This window comes from Miscanthus floridulus, chromosome 1 (genome assembly GCF_019320115.1).
Source record: "Miscanthus floridulus cultivar M001 chromosome 1, ASM1932011v1, whole genome shotgun sequence".
Classification (NCBI taxonomy): Eukaryota; Viridiplantae; Streptophyta; class Magnoliopsida; order Poales; family Poaceae; genus Miscanthus; species Miscanthus floridulus.
In genome coordinates, this window is record NC_089580.1 from 25,756,266 (window position 1) to 25,770,226 (window position 13,961).

General features: G+C 46.9%; 2 protein-coding genes across 7 annotated transcripts; one reads left to right on the forward strand and one right to left on the reverse strand.

The window, feature by feature from the left end:
- The first annotated feature begins 1,499 nt into the window (after positions 1–1,499).
- Positions 1,500–5,845, forward strand: LOC136463434 (oligopeptide transporter 3-like). The gene is made up of 5 exons (XM_066462462.1): positions 1,500–2,236; positions 3,630–3,727; positions 3,855–4,689; positions 4,790–4,972; positions 5,083–5,845. The coding sequence occupies exons 1-5, from the start codon at positions 1,727–1,729 to the stop codon at positions 5,695–5,697; spliced, it is 2,241 nt and encodes a 746-aa protein (XP_066318559.1). The 5' UTR covers positions 1,500–1,726; the 3' UTR covers positions 5,698–5,845.
- A 407-nt stretch (positions 5,846–6,252) lies between these two features.
- LOC136463080 (protein TORNADO 1-like) lies at positions 6,253–13,181 on the reverse strand. 6 transcript variants are annotated; one of them, XR_010760943.1, is made up of 5 exons: positions 12,349–13,181; positions 10,166–11,964; positions 8,653–9,878; positions 7,030–8,515; positions 6,253–6,580 (listed from the first exon to the last, which is right to left on the reverse strand). XR_010760943.1 is itself a non-coding variant. In XM_066462271.1 (5 exons), exons 3-5 carry the CDS (start codon positions 11,721–11,723, stop codon positions 7,133–7,135), a joined length of 4,167 nt encoding a protein of 1,388 aa, XP_066318368.1. In that variant the 5' UTR covers positions 11,724–11,964; positions 12,349–12,519; positions 12,602–13,181; the 3' UTR covers positions 7,029–7,132. The 6 variants fall into 6 exon arrangements, 5 of the variants coding, with proteins under 5 accessions (XP_066318368.1, XP_066318293.1, XP_066318239.1 ...); XM_066462271.1 differs by lacking the exon at positions 6,253–6,580 and having other exon boundaries at positions 7,029–8,515; positions 12,349–12,519; positions 12,602–13,181; XM_066462196.1 differs by lacking the exon at positions 6,253–6,580 and having other exon boundaries at positions 7,029–8,515; positions 10,166–11,860.
- Between the last annotated feature and the right edge of the window lie 780 nt (positions 13,182–13,961).

Below are 13,961 nucleotides of genomic sequence, written 5' to 3' on the forward strand. Positions count from 1 at the left end.
TAGGCTTGAAATCAAGACATTAAGGGGGGCTGGAGCCCCCCCCAGCCCTCCCTTTGGATCCGCCACTGGATGAACATATACTATTTTTTTTAAAGCAAAGGATGCCGGAGTTTACATTCCGAAAGGTGTGTGCTCCGGTGCTGACCGCTGAACTCCAAGCTCTGAATTTGGCCTCAGCAGGAAACTGACATGCTACAAAAGCTGCTACCCTTTAATCGATCTCCATCCCCATGTCAATCAAAAGTCGAAAAGTGATTGGTCCTCGTGCGCTCAGGTCCTCCGCGGCCGCCGGGCACGCATGGCAGTCTGACACACTGCCGGCAGCACTAGTCCTGTCCTCTGTACGCCCAGGCAGTCAGATCACAGATGCAGCTCCAGCAGGCAGCAGATCAGGCAGTCGTCACTCGTCAGGCTCAGGCAGCACGACGCACGGGCACCACCCATGTGTCCTCGCAGAACCGGATGCCCTTCTTCTCCGCATCGCTCACTTGTGCCTCGGCGGCTCGCCCCTCGGCGGGGCTCTCCATTGTCCATGCGACCATGCGCATCGCCGCCACTTGCTCGTTTTCAGCGCTCCAGTCCCTTCCCCGCCGCCGCCGGTGACATCGTTGAGATCGGTGGAGTACAGAAATCCTTTTTAACAGTTGTGTGGATGGATGACGAATATGTGCGTGACAAGGAGATTTGCTTGGCGCCTTACTTTTTTAAGCAAAACGCCGGATGAGGAATATATGAGCAAATCAGCCCGGCACTCGGCACTCGGCACCGTGACGACGGCACCAGATCCTCGTCTGAGGTCCAAGGTTCCATCTCCGATTTTTCTATTCAACATCCAACAAACCATTGTTTGATGTCATGCATCCTAGACTAGTAGATGTTACAAACAAGTTTTTTTTGATAAATACAAACAAGTTAAACAACTCACAAAGCTAGCAAGCACTAGTACAAAGAATCGCCGTACCCATGCAATGGCGGTACATAATGCTCTACGTGGCTCAAGGAAACCACACACACAAATTCCTGCAATGCAATGCACAGCACAGGGCGAGCCGGGGGCCCCTCTGGGTGAAATCAGCTTTGCACATTGCAGGGAGAGGATTAAAAGGCGGCCACAGCACCGCAGCCTGCTGCTGCCCGCAGACGAAAGAGAGAGGCTACTTTCCAAAGCACGATGGATTTGGCGCCAATCACCGGGTAAAGCGGCGAGCCGCGCGCGATTAGACTAAACTCGTGTGCCCCGGCGCGCCGCGCGCGTGCCCCCGCGCGCCGGGGGTGCAGCCGGTGCGTGCCCCGCGGGGTGCTGGGTGCCCAGGTGGCCGCTGCCCCGCCCGTCCGATCCCACCCGTGGACGGCCACGATGCGGCCCTCCCAAAGCCCTCCTCGTCACGTACGTCGCCGGGAGTTCCACGGGAATGAACCGGGCCCGTACGAGGTGGAGGGGGCACCGCACCGGGACGGCGCTGGCTGCGGAAGTGCCAGCCAAACGGAATATAAATAGGGGCGAGCAGGGGTCAAGCGCTACCATCCAGGGGCCGAGAATATCTAAAAGGCGCCGCTGCCTGGCCGCTCCCGTCCACGCCGCGGCGGGCAGCAGCGAAGCGTCGGCTTCAGAGGCCGGTCTCCGGTCGTCGTGAGGCAGCCAGTGGTGGAGGGATCGGAGGCTAGATAGCTAGCTAGCGGAGAGGGTCCAGTGGGCGGGAGAAGCAGGGGAAACGAGATAGGGACGATGGCGTCGCGGAAGTCGCCGGTGGCGGCGGAGGAGCGGGCGGGGATGGAGGAGGGGAAGGGGGAGCGGTGCGCGGTGGAGGAGGTGGCGCTGGTTGTGCCGGAGACGGACGACCTGTCGCTGCCGGTGATGACATTCCGGGCGTGGACGCTGGGGCTGGGCTCCTGCGTCGTCCTCATCTTCCTCAACACCTTCTTCACGTACCGCACCCAGCCGCTCACCATCTCCGGGATCCTCGCACAGATCCTCGTGCTCCCCGCCGGCCGCTTCATGGCCGCCGTGCTGCCCGACCGCGAGGTCAGGCTCTTCGGCGGCAGGCTCGGCACCTTCAACCTCAACCCGGGGCCCTTCAACGTCAAGGAGCACGTCATCATCACCATCTTCGCCAACTGCGGCGTCTCCTACGGCGGCGGCGACGCCTACTCCATCGGCGCCATCACCGTCATGAAGGCCTACTACAAGCAGACGCTCAGCTTCGCATGCGCCCTCCTCATCGTCCTCACGACACAGGTACCTCCTTCCTACTACCCTACTGCCCACACCTACCTAGCTGGCAGCTTCAGCACGACGCGGGTGAACGCTTCACTGAACTTTATTTTCAGGGGTTGTTTGGTTTCTGGAGGAACTCTTAAAATTTCTGTCACATTGAATGTTTGGACACATGTATAGAGTATTAAATATAGACTAATTACGAAACTAATTACATAACTTGTGACTAATTTGCGAGACAAATCTTTTAAGCCTAATTAGTCCATGATTCGACAACGTGATGCTATAGTAAACATATGCTAATGACAGATTAATTAGACTTAAAAAATTCGTCTCGAAAATTAACCTCCATCTATGTAATTGATTTTATAATTAATCTATATTTAATACTTTTATTAATATCTAAATATTTGATGTGACATAAATTTTAGAAACGACTAAAGAATCAAATACCCCTTCGTATCAAAACCATGCATGTTCACATCTTTGGCACTCGAATGTAACGTAACGTGCACGCTTACTCTAGAAGACTAGAATCAAAAGTCTGATAAAGTATATGTCAAGATGCGCAAACCAAACCAGTCTATACAGTAGTACCTCCGTTCACGGAATAATGCAATTCTCGGATTTTAATGAGTTAAACGGTTTAAATTTTGACCAAATTTATATAAAAAAACACAAATATTTATGATACAAAATAAGTACTAATAGAATATATTTTTATAATAAATTTATTTAGAGATATAAATATCTATACTATTTAATATAAATAATTTGGTTAAATTTGAACTTGATTGACCAGCACAGATACTATAATTACATTCTTATTCTTTTGTGCGGACGGAGAGAGTATTTGTTCTCTCGTTACCACCAATCATGGCCCCGGGGGAACAAAGTGGAAAAGGAGGTCTGAAAAGTCTCATGCCGATGTCACCATGAGACCATGCATGTGTACTAAGGATGGCCTACAAATAATTGACAGGATTTTGTTTGTTTGCACACATGCGTCTTCAACATTTCATAGTGGGGTGGGGAGCTTCAGAATCCCTTTCTGATTGCTGGCTCTGGCTGAGAAAACATTTTTTTACGAAGAAATATAGCTGAAACAAACATTCTTTGTGGAGGAATGTACTTGAAAAAACTAGTTGGAAAACATGGGTATCTGTTAATTGATTAAACACTTGTAGCTGCCCTAGGTTAGAAGCGGAAGCACAAATTCTTTTTAGTTTCTTATGGGTTAATTAACTAGTACTCGTCCTCAGTTAAGTAGTATAAATAATCCAAAAGAAAAAGAGTTTTGCATCCATCAGGATAAACTAGAAGGACAGGAGATGCTGACGCAGTGCAGAGACAGCTGACGTTTTGACTGGTGGTGAAATCCTAACAATCGGTACTTGGGCGTTGCCCACTGCAGATACTGGGGTACGGCTGGGCTGGGATGCTGAGGAGGTACCTTGTCGACCCTGCCGAGATGTGGTGGCCTTCTAATCTTGCCCAGGTCTCACTCTTCAGGTAATTTGTTTATCAATCATCACTCCGTTAATACTGATGAGTAATTTCTCAATTAGTACTAGCCCTGTGTGAGTGTGCATGTGCTATGGTAATGGTAATAATGGTCTATGGTGCTGTATGTGCACAGGGCGCTGCACGAGAAAGAAGAGGAGGGCGGCAAGTCCCGTGGCCCGTCGCGGATGCGCTTCTTCCTGATCGTCTTCTTCGCGAGCTTCGCGTACTACGCGCTGCCGGGCTACCTGCTGCCGATCCTGACCTTCTTCTCGTGGGCGTGCTGGGTGTGGCCGCACAGCATCACGGCGCAGCAGGTCGGGTCCGGGTACCACGGCCTCGGCGTGGGCGCCTTCACGCTGGACTGGGCGGGCATCTCGGCGTACCACGGTAGCCCGCTGGTGGCGCCGTGGGCGTCCATCGCCAACACGGCCGTGGGGTTCGTCATGTTCATCTACGTCATCGTGCCGCTCTGCTACTGGCAGTTCAACACGTTCGACGCCCGCAGGTTCCCCATCTTCTCCAACCAGCTCTTCACGGCGTCGGGGCAGAAGTACGACACCACCAAGGTGCTCACCAAGGACTTCGACCTCAACGTCGCCGCCTACGACAGCTACGGGAAGCTCTACCTCAGCCCGCTCTTCGCCATCTCCATCGGCTCGGGATTCCTGCGGTTCACGGCCACCATCGTCCACGTCCTGCTCTTCCATGGCAGTGACATGTGGAAGCAGAGCAAGTCGGCCATGAACGCCGTGAAGCTGGACGTGCACGCCAAGCTGATGCAGAGGTACAGGCAGGTGCCGCAGTGGTGGTTCCTCATGCTGCTGCTGGGCAGCGTGGTGGTGTCGCTGCTCATGTCTTTCGTCTGGAAGGAGGAGGTGCAGCTGCCGTGGTGGGGGATGCTCTTTGCCTTCGCGCTCGCCTTCGTCGTCACCCTCCCCATTGGCGTCATCCAGGCCACCACCAACCAGGCACGCGGGCGCTTTCGATCTATATCTATTGCCGTCGTCATCGTCCGATCCATGGATCCTCTCGTCTGAACCTGCTGTTTGTCCGTGAAATTCTCTGCAGCAACCGGGGTACGACATTATCGCGCAGTTCATGATCGGCTACGCGCTGCCCGGCAAGCCCATCGCCAACCTGCTCTTCAAGATTTACGGCCGGATCAGCACCGTGCACGCGCTGTCGTTCCTCGCCGACCTCAAGCTCGGCCACTACATGAAGATCCCCCCACGGTGCATGTACACGGCCCAGGTACGCAGTGATCGCTCTCGTCATCTTCAGCAGACATTTTCGGAGATGCCGCATATGAATGAATGAATGAAACTGACCCTAAACATTCATGTATGCACGGGGCGCCGCAGCTGATCGGGACGGTGGTCGCCGGCGTGGTGAACCTGGCGGTGGCGTGGTGGATGCTGGACAACATCGAGAACATCTGCGACGTGGAGGCGCTGCACCCGGACAGCCCCTGGACGTGCCCCAAGTACCGAGTCACGTTCGACGCGTCTGTGATCTGGGGCCTGATCGGCCCCGGGCGGCTCTTCGGCCGGCACGGGCTGTACCGCAACCTGGTGTGGCTGTTCCTGGTCGGTGCGGTGCTCCCCGTGCCGGTGTGGCTGCTGAGCAGGGCGTTCCCGGAGAAGAAGTGGATCGCGCTCATCAACGTGCCCGTCATCTCGTACGGCTTCGCCGGGATGCCGCCGGCCACGCCCACCAACATCGCCACCTGGCTGGTGACGGGTACCATCTTCAACTTTTTCGTCTTCAGGTACCGCAAGGCGTGGTGGCAGAAGTACAACTACGTGCTCTCGGCGGCGCTCGACGCCGGCACCGCCTTCATGGGGGTGCTCATCTTCTTCGCGCTCCAGAACGCGCACCACGACCTCAAATGGTGGGGCACCGAGGTGGATCACTGCCCGCTCGCCTCCTGCCCCACTGCGCCGGGCATCGCCGTCAAGGGCTGCCCGGTGTTCTGAATCTTCCAAGCTGAGCGTAGCGTAGTAAGCAGTGTGTGTAACAGTGTATGGAAATGTTTGCTACGGGAGCCATGGATTCAGCCGGGCATCGATTAACCGATGCATTGCTTTACCACTCGTGAATGTAACAATGAATTTTCACCGCAAAGACACCATTGCAGTGGTGGATTCAGAGGGAGAAAGACATAGGTGAGGCAGCCTATGGAGTAACAGCCCAGTGTCTTTGGTCGGAACACCAGAATTCTGAGTCATCTGGAACCGACGGCTCAGGTTTATTGCAACCAGGTCATGTTTAGTTCATCTAAAATCCAAACTTTGGCACTATGCAAAAAGAAGATTCCCCGTCACATTAAACTTATGGTACATGCATGGAGTACTAAATGTTGACGAAATCAAAAACTAATTGCACAGTTTGGTTGTACTTTGCGAGACGAACGTTTTGAGCCTAATTAGTCAACGATTAGATAATTATTACCAAATAAAAACAAAACGCTACAGAGTGCTACCGAATTCGGCCGGCGCCGAATCCGGCCGGAACTAAATGCGGCCCCAGTAACTTAGCATTTGCGATCTGCTGGCGTGTGTAATAAACTGAAAGTCTGCACATTGAAGCTCGGCGTGCCAAGAAGCATAAATGTGGGGAATGGGAAGTGCCTGTGGTGAACTTTATAAACAACATATTTTTCACTGGAAGGAAAATAAATAGTCATACAAGCTTCTAACTGGAAATGATTTAAATGTGAGAGAGACGGTGAACTTATTCAAAGTCCTTTCTAAACAGAATATAATCTGCCTTTTGCAAAACAAAACGTTTTTTGAGAGTTGAAAAAAGGTTTATTTTACCTCCCTCGACCTCAACTGTTGATGTTGTCTGATTTTCTTCCTGAAATACAAAACCAAATATCCTACATTATAAATTTCTAACACACATCAAATCACACCCCTAGCTGGTTTTGACGGTGGTTTTAGTCTACTCCCAAGTCAAATAAACATTACCAACAAAATTATAAAAAAAATCTCAAAAAATCATCAAAATATTTTTTCTATCCTAAAACTGGCTTCGTCTTAGAATTTATTTTAGCTCAGGGAAATATGGAACATATTTTTTCTAATAAAATCACACTAACACCCCTATAGATTTTCTACACAAGAGAGTGAACAAACATATTATGTGATATGATCAATCGGTATATGATGATACAGTTTTTACTTCATGTCATAGCTTCATGAATCCACAAAACACAAAGAAATATACGGAGTGATAAAAGCGGGAGTATGATCGAGTGATCTCATGTGGTGAAAGTTGGCTAATAAAAGTTGCTGTACGAGCACCTGGTTCTGGAGTACCATCATTCATCCTCATCCTCACAGATTGTACACTTATCAACTGAAAGCAGAAGCTCTTTGAACTCTGGACCGCCAGGCCTCTGAATGCTCAAAGTGGCAGCTCGAAGATTTCCTCTTCCCTTGCTGCGATGTGCTGCCTGCAGATCCATGCAATGTGGCCATCGTCTCTGTATCGAACACGCCACAGGCCAAATCTCTGTGCTATGTCCATCCCCGTCAAAACACCTTGCCCTTTCAAGAAATCCACAAGCCATTGCCTGGTTGTTTTCATATCCTCTCCCATGTCGCTTGTGCCACCTTGGTTGCCACCATTCCTTGACCTTCCATACAGTGCTGCTGCGCCCAGAGCCCCCATGGACGTGGCAGATGCAGCCGCGCCGTACATGGCCGAGGAGTACAGCAGGTGCACTACCTCCCTGCTCAGGTCAGGTATCATCTCTCCCATTCCAACGATGAAATGTGCGCCGATCTTCAGAGCAAAGGTCAGCAGCTTCATGAACTTGCTCATGTAGGGTAGCAAGGATTTCACCGTCTGGTTGTCCACTTGAATCAGGTCACAGCCGAGCTGATCTTCTACTACATGCATCTCTCTACGGAACTCGCACAGCATGTGCACTCGTAAGGACCGCATCCCAGGCAGTATTCTTGTGACCAGCTGTTTGGACCGGTTGTCTAGGCTAACAAGATAGAACATCTGTGGCAATTTCCTTTCCTCCAACTGGATGTTGTAATTCATCATGTAGTCCATTTTCCTGTGGAGTTCAGTCACAAGGTGATACTCGTAATACCTCAGACTTGCGATTTCCTCCTTGAGGTCCCTTATTCCTTGTTCCACTCTCTTCAATCTTTGGAGAACCATCTCAACACCTTTTGCAATGCCTAATATGGAAGGATCAACCACATCTGTTTCAGGGATGATTTCAGGTTGCTGCTGATTGTCTGGGGTGACAGCAAGTTCAGTTGCGAGGTGCTGTAGATCATAGTACCTACGGTGAAGGACTTCATGGAAGTCATCATCTGATAGCAATTCTCTGGCATGATCTGATCCTGATTGTAAGATGATCCTTTTATTGCTTTCAATTGCACTCCATGTATGCTCGTAATCATACATGCTTTCTGCAGGCAATGACAAAAGAATTTGCTTTATTCTCTTCAGAGGCAGTAGCTGCGTTTGGAGGAACCTATGTGGTATGAGATATTTTACACAGTCTGGCCTGATAATGCTTTCCTCGAACACCAAACTTGAAGACATGTTTAGTATGGTCGGGATTATTAACTTGTGGAATATCCTCACCATGTCAGTAACACTTTTGCTGGAGCATGCAAGCACATCGATGGATGAGTCTAATGTCCTTCCCAGCTCCACTCTAACATGGAAACCATTGACCACTGTATAAATAAGATTTTTCTCCACGATGTAGACTGAACCCTGTTGCTGTCCCATGCACATGATCTTGTTGTGCAAACGAACCTGGAAAAAAAAGATATTGTTTCAGAAAGTCAAAAATATGTACAGAAAGTAATTCCGGTGTTGTCGGTACACATTTCCAAATAGCATGCATATCACTTTTGGCAGCTATGCTAGTTAAGAGGAACAGAATGTTTTACCTGAAGCCTTGGAAAGAAATCGCTTGTCAAAAACATGTGTATATCTTTGCATTTAAGACGCCTTCCAACATATCTGCAGTCTGGCATGGTTAAGTGCCACTTTTGAGTCCCTTCTTTGCTTTCCTCAAGAATAGATGGCACTAGAAGCAATGTGTCTGGGTTTCCAGGATCCTGTTCATAACACAATTCGAGCTTCAACAGCAAATTTATGACATCATTGCCCTGGAAAGATGCACCAGCTCTCCAGTTTGACCCTTGAATTTGGTTGCACAGCTTCTCTTGCAGAATCTTCTCCAGCTCTTGTTTGCGGACAAAACCACTTCTTTTTGTCCTGACTGATTTCAGTGTAGCTAGATGGTTAAGGACATCTTGACAGAACCAGTCACAATCCAAGATCAGTACTCCAAGCTCCTCAAAAAATATTATTTCACCCAAGTTATGCAGTGATTTTGCAACAGTACGTCTTCTTGTGTCCACTTTCTCTACATTATCACGCCTTGATCTCAATCTTAGCGCTGGAATGTTGAGCTGACATATCTCACGGAAGTCAGACCATTTGATTACAGCTTTATTATTCTTCAACCTCCAGTCATGCAAAACTCTAACCAAATCATTGCATACTTCATAAACTTGAGGTACTTGCTGGAGGATTGTCTTAATTGTCATCCGCAAGTGATGGGTGAGTCTACTTACTGAAACCAATGATCTTGCATCCACGGCAAAAACAGTGGGGTAAATTTCTGCATATGAATGGAATTCTTCTCTGAGCCTTTGTACAAGTGCAGCAATTGGCTGTAGCCCTTCTGGTAGATGAGCTACCTTGTCATAATGGGTGAGAACTATAGTTACACTGGGAAGAAATAATTGTGAGACTCTCTTAGCATTTGAAACCAAAAACTTAAGCCAATATATCAGTTCCAGTTCAATCTGATCTATGCTTTTGGGATACCTATTAGCAGGCTTCAGAACCAAGCTAGATACAATCATGAAAAAGCATGGACCGCCATGCACCAGAAACATAAAATCATGTAAGGGAAAACTCTCCTCTTGTCCACCAAGATTACACATTGTCAATTTTGTGTTGCCATCAAAGAAAGCACTAGTTTTATTCTCGCTGGTGTACTCCATTTGCACAACTGGATTCATCAAAGTACTTGTTACATCCATGCGAGACGACTTCAATGGGTTCATGCACTGATTTATGGAGTTATGTAGCATGCTTTTACCTGCATGGCCACCACAAATTGGGTTATCAGTTGCAACGAAAAAGTGAAAAAACAGTTTTTTTTTCTCATTTTTGCATGTCTGAGGTATTCATAAAACCTAGGCGTTAATTGAGTGGCTAGTATCGCAAGTGAATGTGATCAAGATTCTAGGAAAAATGAGGTTTTACATTGTTTATTAGCAACTCTCCAAGTTAAAAGAGCAAACATGTTAACGATCTAACTACTTCATTTCTGCATACAGCCAATAACAAGGGTAATAATGGACAATGCTGAATTGCTGATGATACCTGCTGATTCCTGACCACATAGAAAAACATGGCAGCAAGTAGGAGCACTAAGTGGCAAATCAAGAAAATCATTTGGCAGAACAAGACTCCCATTTTGACAGAGCTTCTCATAAATTCGGTCTGTTTTCCCAGCAACATGCAAAGGTGTTCCATGAAGGTCAATTTCTTCAATCCAAGGGTTGACTTCTAAAGTGCCCATAATGGTTTGCAGGATTGCCTCCCCCTCAACTCCCTTGCAGCCTCTCAAAGACAAGCTACGAAGAGTGGCATTCCTCTCTAAACTAGTAAAGATTTTGACAACATCATTTGGCTTCAAACTTGCATCATTGCATATTGCCAGTTGAATTAGGCTCTGGTTTGTCTCCAACATCTGCAAGATAGCAGATACACCATGCTTGCCTATATTCGCTCGCTCTCCTCCAAAACTCAAAACCTTCAATGTGGTATTGGCTTGTCTCTGAAGTGGAGAAAAGGTGCTAAGAGGGCATAGCAAATGCTCCACCCCTACTCCACCAAATCTATTTCCATCCAAAGTCAAGTTCTCTAAATAGCTGTTCTTAAAGAGCCCTGCAGCTATATACACCACTGCTTTGTCCCCAAGGGAACACTTGCTAAGCTTCACAGTTTTCAGGCTCCTGTTCCGTTCAAGGACTCCTCTAAGCTCTTTGGTCCATTTGGACTTTAGTGGGACACTTGACATGTCCAGTGTTGTCACTGTGGTATTCCATGCCAGAGCACAAGCAACCCGTTGCAGCCCTGTCGAGTTAATGTTGCTGTAGATCCTCATGCTCCCAGTCTCAGGCAGGAATTCAACAATTTTACAGCTGTTCATGCCACCTTTTGTGCCACGACTGTGTCCCCATATGTGAACCTCCACTCTACGGTTGCGTGCAAGCACAGCAGAGATAAGTGGAGCCACTGTAATGGAGCTGTTGTCAAGGATGATCAATTTCTTCAGGATAAAGTTCACCTCGATCATCTTGGAGAGTTCTTCTGCCCCCTTGGAGCCTATGGAGTCCTCCCATACTTGGAACTCCTCCACACTTCTGTTGTTTGCCAAAGCTGAAGCAAGCAACGTGGCTCCAGTTGATCCAATTCTACATTCAGAGAAAACAACTGCTTTGATGGTGTTGTTCTGATGAAGCATTTCCGAGAGTAGAACAAAAGCATGTGCTGATTTTGTGCTGAAAACATTCTTCTGGAATTCCACCTGCTTCACGCTTGAGCCAGGGCCTAAAAGTGAACAGAGAAGTTGCAACCCCTGAATCTGCCATTCAATACCATGGAATAGGATGTTTCTCAAATTAATGTAGTTCTCTTTGTACCCCACAAGGTGACGAAGAAACCTGTGCAGGAAGTTGACACTACTGTTGTCCATGCAGACATGAACTCCTAGTGATCTCTCACTTTCCATGGACAAGACTGATTCCAAATTTGCTGGAACCTGGTAGAACGCGATGTTCTCCACGTCCTTGTAGGACTGCAAATCAATATCTCCAATATCTCTGGCATCGTCCCTCTTAGATGGCGACGTTATCATGATCATCCTATCACCCATGCTTAGGAGGGGATGGTGGAGGGTCGATGAAAGAGAGAAGCAAAGACAAAGGTTGCTTGTATCATGCAAGGAGAATTCAGATGTATATTGCTAAGGAACAATATGCTTTATGAAGTCAGATGTCACATATTGCAATACTGAAGGTGGTGTGGAAAGACAACACAACACAAGGAAAGAAATCAGATTCCTGCCTTGTCAAGGGGGCATCATAAAGAAAGGAACAATCTTTAACTTTGCTGATCTGGAAAGACAACCAGTAAACTAGATAAATTAGGTTCAACTATTATAAAAGATTCAGAATACAAAAATCATGAGAAACGAATAACATCAGCTCCAAAGCAGCCCCTGAATTATTTAATTATTTAATTTATTTCATATAATAATATACCAGGATCTCAAAAATTTCTGTTGGCTTCCTGTAAATGCTCTGATCTTATGCACACTATGTGTCTATATGTGTATGTATATCCCATATTGCCTATGTGCAGCATCAGCACATGCATTATTCAGACAAAAGATTGTGCTATTTAACCTTTTATTATTAGCATCATTCCAGAAACTAAAAAGGAACTTAACTTCAATTGAATTTACATCATTAATACAAGTCAAGGTATAACGTAATTACCTTTTTGAGTGTAGTTTTGTGTTGCGTTGTTCCAGCATTGCATTGTGTGATGGTAGATTCTCATATTTGTGCATGAAGTAACGGACATGTGGCCTTCAATTTTTAGGCAAGCAAAGGGGCTGCCTTTAACCTCGGCCATTACATAAACATCATACAGCTTGAACTATCACCCTGTAGAGTTAATCAGTTCCAAATAAAATATCATATAAGAGCTTGAGTGCTGGCAAAGAAAGTAGAATGCATATTTCCTTACCACCAAATGCAGGTGGTGTGAGGAGATGGGATCTAAAGAAGCAGGCTGCAACAAGGATGATACTGTTCCTTTATTTGATCCTCCACTTCCTTGCAGCATCAGCTCAACATAAGAGGATAGCTGCTAGATCCTGTATCCAGAAGGCTCATGTGCTTTTCTTCCCATGTACTCTATGATTACCTAGTGTTTTTTAAATTTTGAAATTGACATAAAAAGATGCTAACGGATGCTAAAACAAAATCCATAAGCATGAAACATGTTTCTCGAAATTGGTACCAGATGAGGAAAGAGAAAATGTCTGCAAATTGGGAACAACATAAACTGATGTACCATAACCATTTAAGAAGGAATGCAGCATTCTAACCATGCCAGTAAAAAACAGTGAAATTACTCTGTTCATGCATTGAGATCCACTGCACAAGTAGAAACACTAACACCATGCTGATGCATCGCAAATAAATTACCAATGTTTTTTTCTTAAGTAGATGCAAAGCGCATGTGAATATGGAAAAAGGATAGAATAACTGAAATATGAATCTATGCCTCTAAGAAAAATAATCCCAATCATATGAGAATTCAAGCGAAGGGCGGGCCTGGTGCAAGCGGTAGAGTCTTACCGTCTGTGACTGAAAGGTCCTGGGTTCGAGTCGCGGTCTCCTCGCATTGCACAGGCGAGGGTAAGGCTTGCCACTGACACCCTTCCCCAGACCCCGCACAGAGCGGGAGCTCTCTGCACTGGGTACGCCCTTTATATGAGAATTCAAGCCTCTCCATGCAACCAGATGACTGAAATTGGAAGAAGCAATGGTGCATAGCTGATGAGCAAGCACTAAACGATGTCTTACAGCAAGCTCTTAACTAGGCATGTGGTCCCGGTGGTGGAGACGTGATGATTGAGCCGAACAAATCTTTCTATCTTCGCAATACTGTCAGAGACCATGCATCATATACCGTCAACAACTACTGGAGAAAATTCAAGCAACATGGTGGTACTTGCTACTTTAATGAAGCTGCAATAGTCAATGTCCTCGATCTAAGTATGTTTCTAGTCTGGACTCTGAAAGTCTGAACTATTCCAAGTCTTATTCTTACACCATTCATTTAATGCCATCTTGCAGGCCATAATTCTTGTTATTTTGAGCCAGCAGTGTAGGATACTGATAAAAAAAACACAAAAGAAGGAAATGTTTTCCTGTATGCCTGGGGTATCTTCCATTGGTTCAGAAAATAGAGAGGAAAGTTGCTTTCAATTCAAACTTTTACCTTGTGGAAGCATATTGTTACTTGGGAGTTTTGGAAACATGGATTGGCTACAGAATGCAACAGCTGACATGCTGCTCCATATTCCAATGTTTCAATT

Coding starts and splice junctions, on each gene's coding strand:
- LOC136463434 (XM_066462462.1), top strand. CDS start 1,727: ATGGCGTCGCGGAAGTCGCCGGTGGCGGCGGAGGAGCGGGCGGGGATG. Junction 2,237..3,629: donor TCATCGTCCTCACGACACAG/GTACCTCCTTCC, acceptor TGCCCACTGCAG/ATACTGGGGTACGGCTGGGC. Junction 3,728..3,854: donor GCCCAGGTCTCACTCTTCAG/GTAATTTGTTTA, acceptor GTATGTGCACAG/GGCGCTGCACGAGAAAGAAG.
- LOC136463080 (XM_066462271.1), bottom strand. CDS start 11,723: ATGGGTGATAGGATGATCATGATAACGTCGCCATCTAAGAGGGACGAT. Junction 9,879..10,165: donor ATGTGGTCAGGAATCAGCAG/GTATCATCAGCA, acceptor GTGGCCATGCAG/GTAAAAGCATGCTACATAAC. Junction 8,516..8,652: donor ATTTCTTTCCAAGGCTTCAG/GTAAAACATTCT, acceptor TTTTTTTTCCAG/GTTCGTTTGCACAACAAGAT.